Here is a 17,280-nt window from a genome sequence, read left to right as displayed (position 1 = left end):
ACGTCACATGCTGTCAGCCTCAGGGGACGCGATGAAAAACCTACTATGAATAAAACATGCCAAGAAAACCCCATGATAGGGTTGCCTAAGGGGCACAATGAGTTGGAAACGACTCAAAGGTGCATGGCAACAGCAGTAAAATGCGACTATAGTCCATGCATCTGAAACAGTTTATAGGGTTGCCTTAGGGGCACCATAAGTTGAAAATAACTCAAAGGTGCACAACAACAGCAAAAGGAGGCTGTAGTCCATGCATCTGAAACAGTTAAGTTACTCGTGTTTCAGTCCTTTAAAATGTATGCCAAATAAAACTTGTTCATCTGTAACAAGTTCAAATTAAGTGATTTATGCATTATATTCTTAAGAAATGGGCTTTCCATTTGAAGTTATTACCTTTCTATCTAGACCCCAGTTGCACTGGTTGGTAATAGACTGGTTTACTACACCAGTTGTCTTTTCAGTAAGTAAGAAGTATTATGTCACAGACTGTTCTCCATATTTAAATTATTGTATTTGGCCTGAAACTAAAGAATCTATTAGACTGACGTTCAATAGAAGATGTGTGTTTCCATTGCTTCCCCCTACCCCCCAAAAACTTTTTTTGATGACAGAAAAGCTCTTCAATGCAGCATCCAACATAAAATCTAAGGCTGCAGCTGGAAATAGAAATTAGCAGTATCTTATATAAGTGTATAAACACTTTAGCCGAAGCATACATTCCATTCCATAACTCTTCCAGGTGGGTTTTTTTTAACTAGTTTGCAATGATATGCTAAAAAAACTAATCTTGGAACCTCATTCTGAGCTTGGTGTGGCAGTTGATGGTTGGACTCTGACTCTGGACACCAGGGTTGAAATCCACACTCAGCCATGGAAACACTAGGCATGGGAGATTCTCTGAGCCTCAAAGGAAAGCCTAAGACAAATCTCCTCTGAACAAATCTTGCCAGGAAACCCCTGTGATACCTTCATCTTAGTGTTTCCATAACAACAGCTGAATTACTGTATCCAGTACTGGCTGTCTGCTTACACATCAGTTGAATCCAACATGAGGGCAGCCAAAAAACATCTTCCAAAGAAACTCTTTGCACCAGGATTTGCTTGACCCTCAAAGCTGCTGTGACAAAAAAAGGGAAGTAATTTCCATGAAATTCACCAATTTCATACTGGATTTAACCAAACTGAAGTGTTTTAGTAGGTGTAGCAGATAAGGCAAAAGGAATGGCCAGAGGCCGCTCTGACCCAGATCACTCCAGGGCTGTGGTGACTGGATACTGAAGTTCCCAAGCTGGCCACTGCCATAGTCCTGAATGGGCCACTGGTAGGAGTGGCTATTTGCCACTCCCTTTCGGACCAGCTTTGGGCTGCCTCAGGTGGCCCTCGGGGGAAATTCCAGACAGTTCTGGGGGGTGTACCATCTGTTTCGGGTCTCTGTTTCCTCGGCCTTCATGAAAAATAATAACATCAAAAATATTTAAAATCATAATGTCTTAGAAATGTTATGGGTATGACAAGCCAAAATGAAGATGTTTAAGTCCTTTTCATTCCAGTGAGAAAATCAAGCCATGTGTAATTTTTCTTCTATTAAACTCATTGAGGCTTCTGAGTAAGTAGGCATATGAGTGAACTGTATATGTCCCCCACTGAAATCAATCGGAATGGAAAATACTTAACTTTGGTTTGGACAGTCTATGTGTTTCTTTATCAAGTACCCTATGTCCTCTTCTGTTTCTGTGCTATTCTCTCCCCCTCTTGTCTCTATTTAATTTGTTAAAGGATGGGTCAGTTATATAGATATATGTTCTTGCATATATATGCTTGTGTGTTTCAAGAGAGAATGGTGAGGGTGTTTTAAAAGCCAATGATAATGAAACACAGAGTTTGTAAATGAGTTTTAAATGCATACTCGTGTTCCAATATGTAGATACAATTCAGTACTCTCTTAATTACAGATGCTTGTATCTCTCTCTTTTTTCCCTTTAAGATTAATATTACTTCAGGCACATACTGTTTATCAGTTTTCTTATTTTTATTGTGTTGAAAAGTTAGGAAACACACTTGAATTTACAAACAAAAAGCCATGTGCTTTGACATTTTCATTCTTACTCTGTCGTGAGACTTTGAATTGGATCCAAAATCTGTTAAATCCTTTCCCCTACACCACACTTCATCGTATTACAGCAGGATCTTATAATCCTCAGTGTAGTATTTTAAGGTTATAGCAGGATTTCCAATGAAGAGAAAGGGCTGGAAAATCTGCTTATATTTGCAAATATCCAAATCTAGATGCAGTTCCTGGAATCTAAGTGCTTACTAATACAACATTTTCTTACCATACTCGTATGGGTTTCCCCCCACTGCTGTAAGATAGAATTTATATGTTGTGATGGGGTTACAGACCAGCATTTGCTCAGAAAACCTCAAAGATTTGTACTGTCAGAATGTATTGATGAGATAAATTAATGTGTGGTATGTTCCTTCACAAATTCTACTTTTATATGGCTCTCATCTAACAGTATCTGTGAAACATTTACATAGAGAAGATTGTAATATGTACATGTATTATCCCTAGTTGTTTACATTTGTATTGGACATCCACAATATGCAAGTGCAATGGATACAGCACCCAGTTTTGTGTAACATCTTGTGCTTGGCACAGTTCTTATCTGTATCTGTCATAGGTATTCAGAAATGTTCTTCATATCTCACACAACTTTGAATAGTGTAAGAAGAATGGGCATGATGCAAACATGGGCTCAAATACAAAGAACAATTCAAGGCTCAACAACGTTCCTCAGTTGTACTACAACAGCTGTCATATTTCTAGTTGCATTTGTTAATACCCAAAGAACTCTCCATATATCTCACAGCAGAAGATTGTACCTACCCCTTCAACCCTGTTGTTCATGAGGGGGGAAGGAAAGAATATGTAAGCCAAACCGAGCAATCCAGTAGCAGAGACGAAAAATTCTGGAGGGCCTGTTTGAAAGCAGCACATCTCAGGGAAGGGATCAGCTGCCAATACAAGTGGCAGGTAAGACTCCAAAATGAACATAAGAGTCAACTATTTTGAGTGATCAAATTAACTGTTTTTCTTGTAACTCAGGCCTATATTTATTAGGAAAATGTACTTTAGAAAAATGTGCCTTTTTCATAGGCTTCCTACAACTGTGCTGTCCTGATTTTTCTGTGGACCTTAGATCAAAAACTTACTTATTTTTACTGGCTTACTTTTACTGAGAATCTGAAGCATAATAGCCATGTGAGTGTGACATTGACTCCTGTGGTGCAAGGAGCCAGCAGTACTCCAACACCATGATCCTCCCTGTGCATCTATGGAGCTGGTGTAGTTCTGACTTCTAGCAATATTTCACAGACAACCTTTCCAGAACCAGACAGCTAACGCTACAGAGCAGGGAATGGGCAAACTCTGAAAATGAAAACATGATGTGTCAGATCTCTTGCTCTGCTCACCAGAAGAAGTTACAACTTTTGATGCAGATCACCCCATCAGGAAATGCTGAAGTGCATGATGCACATGAAGGTGTCAGAACAATGTGTCCAGATATATAACCAGTCATTTACTTCACCAGAGAAATGAAGGAGGCATCTGATCACACAGAGAAGAGGGACTGTGAAAAGTCTAGCACTGCCATGTTGCATGTAGCACTTTAACAGTCCAGTTGGTTGTCAAACAAAATAACATCATTAGGGGAAAACTGAAAGAACCCAAATGCATGTCTGTTTTGTTTTTAATATAGAAAACAACAATAAAACTATGAGATCAAAAACTGTAAGAACAGTGGGTTCATGATTTTCAGAGTCTTGGTCATCTCCCTTTCCCTGTCTATTTTCCAATCTCTGAAAAACATGTCAGAACAAATTAAAACTAGGGCATACTCTGAGGTCTTAACTTAGAAAACCATTAATCAAGATATGTAACTCAAAACAGATTATTTAGTTGCTAAAATGGGTTGATCAGTTTGGTAGGGAAACAAATGTGAGGATGATGTGGGTCTGTTAAAGAGTACAGACATGCTTCTGATTTGTTAACCATGGTTTAAACGTGGGCCTTGGACACATCCATTTTGTCCCAGCCTCCTCCATTCTGATGCCCTTCCAATATTTTGACTACAGCTCCCATCCCCCTTTGTCAGCCTGGTTAATCGTGAGGTATTATGAAAGCTGTACAATTGGAGGACACCATAATAGGGAAGGATCTCTCAGTCTTTCACTCTCTCTCTCAGTCCCAGGCATGCTTCTCTTCCCCTTACCTCATGTCTGCTTTAACCATGTTTTAGCATTACATTTTCTTTGCTTGGCTTGTTTATGTTTACTACTTTATGTTTTGTTTTGTTTTTCTGAGTGTTACCTTTTGTTTATAATTGTATTAATATGTCTTATATAATTAGCATGTTCTATTATATATATAAAGGTAAACTGGTCACCCTTCTGTAGGCATTTAAAGAGTAATTAGGCTGATAAAATACTGTTTTCCTATTAAAAGGGGACCAATTTCAATAATAATAATAATAATAATAATAATAGTTGAAATGTCATTAACCATCGTTATAAACTTGACCCCAGTTACAGGTATACCTCAGTTACTTTAAAAGAAAATTTGATTCCAGAATCCAAAAGAACAGGTCTAGGTTTCTATACTACAATCAAGAAGAGCAATTCAACATATTTAACATATTTCAGGAAACTTTTTATTCAAAACTAATAGTATTCATGTTTGAAATGAAAAAAAAAAAACCACATCAGGTAAACCTTGCATGAGTAAACAGAAACATTTTGAAACTTCTGTAAACCATTAGAAGGCTTCTTCCTGAGTGCTTTGCTTTTTTTTTTTTTTAATCACTTGGCATCTCACTAAATGAGTACAGTTTCCAAATTGTCTGTAGAACAGTTCAGGCTGAGTTACTAAAACCTGAATGCTATCTCCTTCTTTCTCCCTCTGTCCCTAGACAGATTAGCTCTACCTTGCAAGTACAGTCCTCCCTCCATTTTGCGGACCTGTGTCCCTCGCTTATGTGCAAGGGACAAACGGAGGGAGAATAAATGGGGTGTGTGCCCTCTGTGTGCACCTATGCACCCCCACACCTATATTCAAGCCAAAAGGACTTGAATATAGGCGAAACTCCATTTTCGTGAGGGGATCTGGAATGGATCCCCCATGGAAAAGGAGGGGCAACTGTATCTTTTATTTCCGGTAAACCTTTGTTAGCAATCTAAAGTTAGTCTCCAGTCTGATATTTCACTACACCATAGGGAGCTGATTCATGACTACAGCTTCAAGTGGGATCACTTGAGCTGGTGCTACTGGGAGGCTTTTCTCTTCTACTGAATGTGGGTAGTGGGAAGAAGCTCACATCTGACCATGTGATCCTCAAATCCTTCATAAACAAAAAAAAATCAGTCTCAGAGGTCTTGTCAACTGAGGTAGTGTTTATCTGGATTTGAAACCAGATAATGCCTGTATTGTTTATCTGGATTTGAAACCCAATTTGAACATGGCAAACCCTGGTTATGAAGAAAGCTGTTTAACATCAACTGTGGTTAATGCCTGTGCAGATGTAACACTAATCCATGTGTAAACTGACAAAATAAGAGAGAAGACCATAGAGCTAACGAATTCACAAATTGTTCCCAAGTATGATTAAGACATCAGCAGTGTGAGATCTGCACTGGGCCTGAGTATTATTTCATCATACACCATTTTTATATCCCGCTAAGTGTAGTCAAAGGTTAGTGTTTATGTTCCTGCAGAGAAACTGAAACTGAGGAGAAAAAAAAATATTTGGTCAGTCAACACACAGTTGAAATACAGGCAGACAGATGGATAGATAGATGGATGGATGGATAGATAGATAGATAATAGTTAGATATTAGTTACATGTTTAATCCTTGTAGGGCTTTAGGCTTTTGGTAAAGAACCAGTCACAGTTAGGAGATTGAGGCACTTAATTCAGGAGGTTGGTAATTTTAGTCTTTCTAGTCATATGGCATAGAGAACAAGCCATTTGATCTTCCAGTCCTGCAGTTGCTAGGTACACCAAACTTCCATTGCCTCCATCTACCAGTGCAGCTGGTGTCATCCTCTTAACAAGTTCTGGTCTTGAATTTTAATCAGGCCAATTTGTAAACAGCAAGGAAAGGATCCCTCAAGCAAAGTCTGATGCATTCAACACAGTGATGTCCATCATTATCCCAAGTTGCCACAACCACTCTGCATTGAATGAAAATCAGCTTACTAATACTATTTTTGTTCTCTGTGCCCCATATTGATATCAAATAAAGGTTGTAATTCCTAGCTATTGGAAGTACTTGAACTCTTTGTTGTTATTAGTGTTATATCTCGACTTACCCTTTCTTTGTTAACAACCAGCTTAAGAAATCATCCCAAATATTTTAAATGTATTTGTGATTCATAAGTATTTGACAGCAGTGTCAGAATTTAAATCCATTGTTGAATTCTTTGATTATCCTGTTTGTTATTTGTGTTAATGTGCCACCTGTGCCATATAATACTGGGTCTTCTCTCTGAGTAGGACTCTGAATGTATAGACACAGGAACAAATTTATGTCAGTAATCATAATATTCCTGAACAATGAATGTGCCTTTCAAAGTAAATAAATTTGGATTCAGAAGCAACTTGCAGGTGATCCAAGAACACAAATAACAAACAGTCCCACACTATGCCTTTACTCTTGTGTAATCCACGTAACTTTAATCACACATTGATTGGGGAATTAAATATCCTCTTAGATTATTTTATCAGTTCTGCTGTATTCAGATTTCACTTGATCAGTGCAATACCAATGATAAAATGCCTTCTCTGAGACAGAAATGGTCAGTGTCTGTGTCTATGTAATAATGGTCATCTCTATTTTTCAGACACAATTCCAGTGGCCAAACCTATATTCAGATGATCTTCTCACAGCCAGTCAGACTCTATATTCAGCATGATCTAATAGTTAAAACAGGGTGGAGGGTATAAGACTGAAAACATAAGGGTTTATTATAATAGTATGGGATGCTCCTCACAATGCATTTTTTATATATTTTTCCTTAAGATGTAAAGCATTATGCCTTAATAAAATATTATGATTTACTAATTTCTTATGGGAGACGGGGTAGGGCAGAGAAAAATATGATCTTAAAATGTTGGTGCCCATCCATGAGCTAGAAAAAGCAATCAAAATTTTGGAAGTTATATTTGCTCGTGTGATAAAAATAATAATCCTAGTTTGATACATGAATCCTAGTTGAGAATTTTGAAAAAATGAATTTTATGGGTCATACACAGTAACTTTATCTAAGGGATATTGGACTCACTAGTCACAGTTGTTGTGCTGGTGGATGAAAGGTGGGAATAAAAATGCAAAAGCAGCAGAGTTATTTTGAAACTATCTGATGAAGTCTTTTTCAAAATATTCATGCAGTGGAAGATCCAAGGCTTGCATGCCTCTCTGTTCCCACATCCATTTTCATAAGGATCTCATACATCTTACAAAACACAACTTCATCCTCACTTTCCATAAACATGCAACTGGACAGTCTAACCCAATACAAACAGAATGTGTATATTTTGAATGTGCATACTTTAATTGCTAGATGGAGAAATAATTAGTGCTTAGAACATTAAATCTTCAATTACATTGATTTTATGAAATGTACAATGTCCTTTAGACAAATATATAGCTAGTGGGGTTCAGGATCTGGGGTGGTAAGATAAACCATGGTTGTCTCTGGGAATCACCCCTAACATTCCTCTCCCCATCCTAAAATATAAGGCACTGTTACAAGGAGAAAAAAATGAATTTTTAATCTGACACATGCATACACCCATGCCCCAGTAGTACAAATGCACAACTCAAAGTAAAGTTCATAAGAGCAGCATGTGGTGTGTGTCAATGAGCAGGAGTTATATCCCCAAAAATACAAACATAGGTGCAAATTGCATAGCACCAACTACACAGAGCAACCAGTTCACCAGGACTGATCAGGAAGTAGCTACTATTGTTGCACATGTAGTTTTCAAAGACAGCAATATTATTCACACACAACTCTTATTGGAGAATGGGAAGTGTGGAATCTTGAAGCAGTGGTCACTGAAATTTCAGTAGACATCTCAAATCAATGTAAACAGTTAAATTTTCCCAGAGGCAGACGGTTAACTATATTTTTCCAATATATGATGTTTTCTCATTTTTCACTAGCCTGCATACAACATAAAAAGGCAGAACATGACAGTGGAAGTAGAAAGTGCATGCAAAATATAATCATTTTTTAGTGTTTGAGGATATATGTATTTGAGTGCTTTGATTGTGTATTCCCTCATGGTAGTGGATTGGACTGGATGGCCCTTGTGGTCTCTTCCAACTCTATGATTCTGTTATTCTATATTTGCTTCAGTATAGATGTGAATTTTAATCAAAAATGTGGGTCAATTTGCTTTTTAATTTTTAAATCATTGTAAACTACATTTTATATGGAAAAACACATGTATTATATTTTCCTTATAAAAATACTTATGAAAGGAATCATTAGGAGAAGCACAAGGCAAATATTATTAACAAACAAAAAGCATCCTAGTGAACAATGCCCTTTTGTAAAGTTACCTTCATTTTAAAATTAGCACCATGAAAATAAATGTATACAGAAAATGAAAAGCCTAGGAGTCATTGTTCACAGGATAAATTTGATTAATAATCACCCACATTTTATGGCAATAGTTCTGGAAGGGGTTTAGGGTGAGATGATACGCCGGACAAAAGAGAAGATAGCAACCAGTGCTTCAAGGGCTGCCAAACAAGCCAGTGGTGGAGCACATCTGACACCACAGGAAGCTCAGGTCGCTTGGACAGTTGACCCAAAGTTCATCCCCGAGATTTCTGACTGTGACATCACTACAATGCATAGGTGAGCTTTTTGATAGGTTCACAGACATTTACTGTCACAATCACAAAAAGGTGTATTGAAAGTTGTGCCTTGGGATCCAGTATAGCTGTATGTGTTATGGGTGCAGGGCAGTGTGCATTGTACAAAGTAATAATAATTTTAACAGCCACCTTTACATTTCAGTCTCTAAATTTTAGTCTGCCCTACTGTTTGCCCAAACACAAACACTCTGGTTTCCCAACTGGCTTCTTTCTGTGTGTTGTCCAATGTATGTAGATTCATCCATCTTCCTGGCCTCAGATACAGTGGTTGTTGCTCCTCTATTTGATTGCCAGATGTCACTGGGGAGCAAGATGGGGAAGTTCCCGGATCTTCAGGACAAGCCAGGCACCAGCGAGGAAGCTCACCATCCACGCCTGCAGAAGAGCAAGAATCTTCAGTACCAGTCTCCGATGAAGATTCACCAGCCAGAACTACAGAGAGTTGGCCATGGCCATTGTCATCATCAGAAACACATAGCAACATTGGAGAAGATTTTGAGGGATTTCCAACACCAGAACGGACTCCACAGTGTACAATGGACATACAGTCTCCTGGCGATCAATCTCTCAGTAGAACTCCCCAGTATGAAAGTGATTCTCCTGAGGAGGGACATGATGAAATGAACGAAGACCACCATGGTGTTCAACCTGTCCCTAGGGATCGAGGTTGGAGGGGGCAAACTCAGCTGACAGAAGGGGAGAGGTTATTGATGGAAACAAACAGTAGGATTGTGCAACTGCTGGAAAACATAAAAAGAGAGCATGCACAATCCATGGGTCTCATGTCACAGTCCATGGGCCGGATGGAGTTGCAGCTAGGCATTGTGGCAACATCCACAAGAGCTATCCATAACTACCTGTCTGAGATTTTAGCTTTCCTCAAACAGCCAAGGACACAGGTCCTTGAAACTCGTATCTCCCAAAGAGCCACCCCTCATGTTGAGTTAACTAGTGCCTCAACATGGACTGGTGAGGATGCAGTGGCAATGTCCACTGGATACTTACCAGGGGATGAAGTGATTAATGACTCTCATGATTTGCCACAAGCCACAGTGCCTCGTCGCAGTGGCCGGATGCAGAGAGCCATAATAGAGAGGGCCTCATTGCCCATGCCCATGCGTCAGGCAAAAGGGGGAGGGAAGAAGAAATAAATTATCACACTAGTGATAGTATTTTTAAAGATTTTTTTTAATGTGCCTGTCCTTTTACTTCTTAGCCATACAGCCATGAATGGCAGAACTTGACCATTTCTACATTTGGCTAACACTGTATTTTGGCTGACTAGATTAGTCTTAACATTTTGTAGTTTATATTTGCATTGTTAACAATGTCTGCTGCTGGTATTTGAAGAACATTTGCTTCTGTTCTTTCACTTTAGCTTCATAAGAGCATTTTTTTACCCTGTGCCAGACATTCATTGCTTTTCTTACAAATACAAATCATTTCTGGACACAGCTGTATTTGAGTTTTATTTTTCCATTATCCTTCCTTCCCCCATTCCCTCTGAGCAAGCATACTGACGTTCTTGGTAAGTATGTGGGTCTTGGCAATATTCGCCTCAACAATTGTGTTCATTCAGTCTTTGCCTGGTGTTTCTGGCATGCTGGCCTGAGGTTGGAATTAGCCTGTAAGTGCCTTTTTTGGATCATTATAATTATCTTCTTTGGGTCTGACCAGACTGATCTCTAGCCTGTTGGGTGGAAGTAATCAACATATCTTGGCTGTGTTGTGTAATATGATATATGCTAGGACAATACTGCAGCATTGTAACTTGGAAAAAAAGTGTGCCAGAAGATATATCTAGGCACATGGGTAACATTCAAAAATTCCTCATTGGATATTGAGCATGATTATTCTTTCAGAGAGTTTGGAGATTTAGAAATAAAGAAAATGGCACTGTGTTTATTGTATACTAACCACTTTCTTCAATAAAGAGATATTATTTATAGGACAAACTATCCCTGATAATGTGAGAAATATTGATTATACAGTACAAGGTAAAGCTGTTACCTCCCTTATAGTCAGACCTTCTCAGATTTTAAGAGTAATGATGTGCTCTTTAGTACTGTGCCACAATGTCTGAAAACTGACTCTGCATCACAGATTATGTAGGCTTTGATAGTATAGATGCTCTCTCTTCTCCCTTTAGGCTACCTCCCTTACTGATGCTAGAGTGGACTGAGTGGAACCAGGATGACTGTAGCATGTCAGGAAGATAGGCATTGCAGTATTGACTCAGGAGAAGAATGTTATTTCTGTTTGGAGTGGCTCTATGGGATGGTTAACACAGTGAGACTCAAACTCACCTGTATACATGTAAGGAGCAGAACGTGGCTAGCTGAATGATATTTTAGATTATTATTTAAAGATCCATTTTTCAGCAGCAAACTGGGCAGTGGTTGCTTCTACTGTTACGAGCACAACATAGTTCCTAGTTGACTTTCCTGTTCCATTTTTGAACTAGTTTTCCTAAAGAGCCATGAGATCAAATTTGTCAAACCCATAATTAAATCTTGAGTTTATAGATTCTCAAATGTGTGAGGTTCATCCTTTCCAATGCATCCTAAAGCATCCCTTTCTCTGAATAAAAAGAAAATCAGGCACATGAAGCATTTTGCTGCAGTACAAACCAGCCATAATATGCTCCTTAGTGAAAGATTTGCTTGTGGCTGCTTTTTGCTAAGTGACTGGGCTGATGATGAAATGCAGCTGGTGTGGGCTAACCCTGATACAGGCACTTTGCAGGCGCAATTTTTGTTCAAATATATGTCCTCAGACAAACTAGATCTAGAACTGTAACATTATTAAAATATATTCATGGGTGGCCTGTCTTGATTGTATGCTCAAATGCACCTTATCTGACAGGTGCAATCTTTTGCACCTGCATATCACTTGCGCCCCATCTGTGCCTGTTTTTATATTTTGTTCATTTGTTTGACATTTTATAGATACCTTCATAAATAAATAAATTTCAAACTGAAGCATGTAAGAGTCATTCTCAACAATTAAAATCAAGGGGAAAATGTCAACTAGCAGGTGTTTGTCAAGAAAATCTAGTCTGATAGAATTTGCATAGGAATTTGAAAACAATGTTTTCAAATTCCTATGCAGCCTTAATATCTTTTTTACCTCTTGTTTTTTCTGTGTTTCCAAAAGGAGAGGAGTCTTTCAGCCTGACTGTGAAATAGAATGAATGTTTTTAGTTGCACTATGTCATTCTAAAAGTATGGTGAAACTAGGGATTTTAAGTGGCAAATATTCCAGACCCTGTTAAACTTCTACAATTTTACGGATTCTTCAGTCTAAATTTAATTTAATGAGATTTAGTACACTCGATTTTATTACTTCATTGTGCTCATTAAAAAAAGAAAAGAAAAGAAAAGAAAAGTACTGCAAAATTGCATCTAACAGTGCTGTCAGAACTACAATTACAATTTTCGTTCAATTGATGTATGGTTTTTATAGTAAGGTATGGAACTGCATTTTCCTCTCCCCATTCCAATTTGCTTGAGCTGTAATTATCTACATTTGGAAAGGGTTGTAATACCCACCATGAGTGGGAGAAGCTGAAGGGAAAGAAATGAGCTGGAAAAAATAAAGCTATAAGATCAACAAAAGATAAAGCTTCCCACTAACCTAATATGTGATGGCAATATTGGACTGTGTTACAAACGCTTGCAAATGGATATTGTAGTCAGATGCAATCCTTCAATCAGATTTGAGTAGCTGAGGTATGCATGGTTTTCATCATTTCCAAAGTAAATATGTCCATGCTCTTCCGATTGTCAGTCAAAGCCTCTTCATTCTTCTCTCTAATTTTCATTGTCTTGCTAGGTGTGCGATTATGCGTATCTGTTCACTTAACAAAAGTTATTATTTTTGTGTGGAATTGTGCATAATTGTGAATAACAAATACTTCCCATATTCAAAATCTTTCACAATTGACCCTAAAAGGATTACTTGCAGGACTAGAGAGCTTAATATGAAGTCTTTGCTTGATGTTCTTGATAGTGAATACACTAGCATACAGTAATACTGGAAATGACACAAGTAGGGTTTATATGCCATTGCAAATCAAAAACTTCAGCCATAATTTGAAAGACATACTGCTAAATTTAGTACAAGTGTATCATATCATTTTATTTTGTTTAAAGAAAACAAAAAATAGAGCTTGTAGGAAGCAGATAATTAATATTTACTGGTCATTTAGGCCTGTATCCAACAATGTCATTGTATTAGAGGTTCTACATTTTTAGAGTTAGTACAAGGGTGCTGTCTGTAAGTTTTTATTGCTCAAACACCTGTGCAAAGCAGTTGCACAGGAAGGTCTACAAAGCATTTGTGGCACTGGTTATGTAAGAATTAATTGTACAAGAGGTTGAGCCAGTGGTTAAACAACATCTTGCACAACCAGGTGTGCAATTAGTTCCAGGCCCATTTTGTGCAACTGGTGGCACAATCACTTGCGCAAAGGTGTTATCCAGCAGAACTGCACAAATGGGGATTTTCACCCTGCTACCATAAAATTGGATTCAGTCAACTGTATTTTTTCAGTTCTACAACACTGAGTTGATCTAGAGCCTTCCCAGTGATTTAAGAATAGTCTTTTCCAGGGCAGTTATCTTTTCAGCTAAATATGTTAAGAGTTATTCCTCTTCTTTAAACACCATTGCCTTGATCCAGCAACTGTCACTCATGAGCACAAAGGCTCCAATACATCCATAGAACTCACCTAGCCCAAAATTTTCCTTGTGTATGGCAGTGGTGGGGGGTATGTTTGACATCAAAGCATGTGGATCTACCCTGTGCATTAAAGTGAACTAACAAATGCCTAAACATGCCTGGGCTACCGGTGCATATTACAGCACACATAGGGCTCTGGATCTTCATTTAACTAGTCTTGTTCTGGTCTTTATTCCATTCTAAATCAGACTCTTTTGTTCTTTGCTGGTGAGAAATTGAGAATGATCCTTTGCATTTGTATAAGTGACACTGCCTTTGCATAGGTGGAATGTGGAAAACTCAGGTGTTGCTAATTAAGGAACCAGTTTTTCTTTGTTCCTAAAGGAAATTGTAATGCAGGTATTCTATACAATTCAAGGACAATTAACCAGAAAAGTGTGATGACTTTAAGGCGCCAGTTGTTAAAGATGAGTGGGGAAGAATATTGACAGGCTGTGGAATTATTCCAACACTTACACAACTTTTAATATATATGCACATAAGCTGTGTATCCAAAACCCAATAGTTAGGAGGTATGTTTTGCAAATTTGATTATGGTATTCTACATCTGTTTGGGAAAAAAATCTTCAAATAGTGCATATGAATAATCTGATTGCATGATGTATGTATTGGCACTGAAGATGTGGCCAAGAATAAATGGTAAGGCACATTTGTATGGTTATCATCTAGTCGCAGTGTAAGTTAGGTTTGGAATTATTTTTTGCATCTTGAAAATATATTAACACTGATAGTGGTTACATCTATTTTGGTTTGTGATTGTAATTAGTTGTGTTTTGTATTGCATCAATTATGTCCACATTTTCTTGAGGTACTGAGGGTGTAAATAAAATATATGTTGTTAAATTTAAATTTAAAATTGCGGGATGATGATCACTACAATTTTGTTCATGATGAGCTGCTTTCTTTTCTCCGATGCAGGCCAGTTTTCCTGTTTTTTGTCCATAGTTATCTGAGTTCTATCATGACCTCAGATCACAATTTCAAAGCCATCCATCCCGCTTTGAAAATTCTTTTCACTCCATAGCACAATCCGAGCCAGTAGTGGAATTGTTCTATTGCTCATTTATGCATAGACAAATGCAGGAATATTGCTGTCCATGATTAAAGAAAGTGGTTCATTACTATAATAGCATTTCTGTGAAAGTCAAGTCTGAGAGAAGAGTTATGAGGCTTATAGGAAAGTTCTAAGAAATGAATTTTGATTTTTTTTTTCTCATTGGGGCTAGAAATCAACAGAGAAATTAAATTATGGAGCAGTTGCATATTTAAGATACTAAAAAAAGTTACGTTACAGTAGTACAAGATTGTTTTGCCTAATAGATGTGTATCAGGAGTAGATTACAAAGAAAGAGCACCTAAAATATCTTTTATTGTCTAAAATTTCACTAAATTCTAGTCACTGCTGTGTGAAACAGTGCTCTAAAGATATTTTATTTCTAAAGGTTTTCTTTCCATTTCTATATAGATATTTTCCCTTCACATTTTGAAGGTTTGAAGAAGAGGATTGTTTTTCGAGTCACACTAAGTAAACATTAAATGCATGCAGGCTTAAAACTAAAGCATGCATGCAGCAGTAATGAAAGTGCTTGGCTTGCACGATTTACAATGCTCAAGCATTGCCTTGTTAAAATGCCAAAATCCCCTTTTTTCTTTGCATTTTTTAAAAATTGAATTCTTTATTTTATACTTATAAGATTTTCAGTCTTTGGACAAATTAGATTTATTTTAGCAAATACCTCTGTGTTACAGATAAAGTCGATGAAATAGTACCAGTTTCCAAGCCATCAAGAATTCCAGACAATGCAGGTGTAGACTCAAGAGTGGCAACAATTAAGCAACGACCTTCTAGTAGATGTTTTCCCTCAGCTACAGATATGAATGTAAGTGATGGTTGTCCTTAGAGCTGTGATTCTTTGACTGAATAAGGATGAAGTAAGAATAAGCTTGGAGATGTTAACATTCTGAGATGTTAAATTACAAATTAATTTGTTCACATTCCTTATTTTCAAGGAAGCTATAAAACTATTTTAATTATTAGTAATGCATTTGTAATACCTTACTTTTAAATATTTAAAAAACGATATCACTAAAACTGGACAAATATGGCCAGCTGTCCCACTTGTTTCACAAAGTTAAAAATTAAAATGCCGTGGATGCTGCTCATCTATAGTAAGTCCATTGTGGGGGCCCCTACAGATGGGGAAAAACACAGATGATCACACTCCATATTATTAAACAGCAACATGCACAGCAAAAGCTTATACTACAGCATCGTCTACAGTTGCAAAAGTGCTACAAGAGATCTTTGCATACTAATATTCCAGACTAACATGGCTATGTCTCTGAATTCAAAACTTTGATTATATGTAGTTGCCACAACCTTCTGTAGTTGCTCCAGTGCTGCTTCAGTAACATATATCTTCCACTCTTCTGAGTAGGAAAAGTTACATTACTTCTCGAACTGTAATATATGTTCAGCTGAACACCAGCACACAATGTTTTCTAATTGTGTGGCCAGAAATATACACATTTCCAGAAGTGTAGTGGAGCAACAGTGAACATGCTATAAATAATATTATGTAACATTGGAATTATGAGAGGATGAATCAGGATTTTAAATGATATATAGATAGGCCTTGGACTTACTTAATTGTTTTGTTTTTATAGTCCATGTATGATAGACAAGGAATTGCTGTGATGCCACCTACAGTACCTGGGAGTACACAAGGCCCATTTCTGGGTGTACCACGAGGTACAGTAAGAAGACAAAAATCAATAGGTAAAATATCACTTTCTATGTATTTGTTGGCTAGATCCTTCTTTTATTTCTAATTATTGTTTTTAGCCTTTTCACTGATCTTGTATCTAATACATTTATTCATTAATTAGCTTTGAAACTTGGTCAAATTACCAGCAATAATTGGAATGCATTGTATTTTGTAAGCATGTCTGAGTGTCTGAATTAAAATTCATCTTTGCAACATAATATTCCTTTAGCAATTTATATTTTATTATTTTATACTTATAAAACTCCTCATTCCTCAGAATCTAGTGAACATGATTTTAAAATCCAAATAAAGAATTATCAAGCTAATAAATGGTAGATTGCACTTATCAAGAGTTCCCAAACACAGATTTAATTTATTCATTTTTAAAATTTATTTGATATTTCAATCAAAACTGGGCACATATGTATATTTTAAAAAGTTTCAAGATCCTATTCACTATTTTGACTTTTCTATTACAGAAGACAAAATATCTAGAAGTAATATGAGATTGATATTTAATAATCTAAGTGTCTATGATAAAATGAATTGGTCTTTTTTAATTCAAAGTAATGACCATGAGTATTAAGAAAACATATATCATATTTGTTAATATTGATACACTTTATTTTAGAGGTTCTTGTTTATACAGTAAGTAAACAGCATATATTCAGTCAAATTAATCAAATATGATTTTGCAGTATAAAGCTGGCCTGTTTTTTCAAATGATAGTGAGTTGGCTATATATTCAAATAACATGATTTGAATATCCCGTTATTGCATGTGCTGGTTTTTCCAGAATAGCAATCACATGTAAGAACGG

General features: G+C 37.0%; 2 protein-coding genes across 7 annotated transcripts in view; both read left to right on the top strand.

The window, feature by feature from the left end:
* SHANK2 (SH3 and multiple ankyrin repeat domains 2) overlaps window positions 1–17,280 on the top strand; it is a 480,993-nt gene that overhangs the window by 431,137 nt on the left and 32,576 nt on the right. For all 6 annotated transcript variants that reach the window (XM_089521401.1, XM_089521400.1, XM_089521399.1 and 3 more), the window contains 2 exons: window positions 15,442–15,572; window positions 16,360–16,471. In XM_089521401.1, coding sequence (XP_089377527.1) covers window positions 15,442–15,572; window positions 16,360–16,471 — 243 coding nt within the window. The remainder of the gene's footprint in view (window positions 1–15,441; window positions 15,573–16,359; window positions 16,472–17,280) is intronic.
* On the top strand, window positions 8,918–12,234 carry LOC149314567 (uncharacterized). The gene is made up of 2 exons (XM_089521405.1): window positions 8,918–8,929; window positions 9,244–12,234. The coding sequence occupies exon 2, from the start codon at window positions 9,486–9,488 to the stop codon at window positions 10,098–10,100; it is 615 nt and encodes a 204-aa protein (XP_089377531.1). The 5' UTR covers window positions 8,918–8,929; window positions 9,244–9,485; the 3' UTR covers window positions 10,101–12,234.

The sequence above is a fragment of the Sceloporus occidentalis genome, unplaced genomic scaffold (assembly GCF_023333645.1).
Source record: "Sceloporus occidentalis isolate IW3139 unplaced genomic scaffold, rSceOcc1.0.p SCAF_4, whole genome shotgun sequence".
Taxonomy (NCBI): Eukaryota; Metazoa; Chordata; class Lepidosauria; order Squamata; family Phrynosomatidae; genus Sceloporus; species Sceloporus occidentalis.
Note: the sequence above shows the minus strand (reverse complement) of the source record. Positions and strands in the feature narration are given on the sequence as shown.

What these genes read in the sequence shown, in the direction of transcription:
- LOC149314567 (XM_089521405.1), top strand. Translation starts at nt 9,486, where the DNA reads ATGGACATACAGTCTCCTGGCGATCAATCTCTCAGTAGAACTCCCCAG.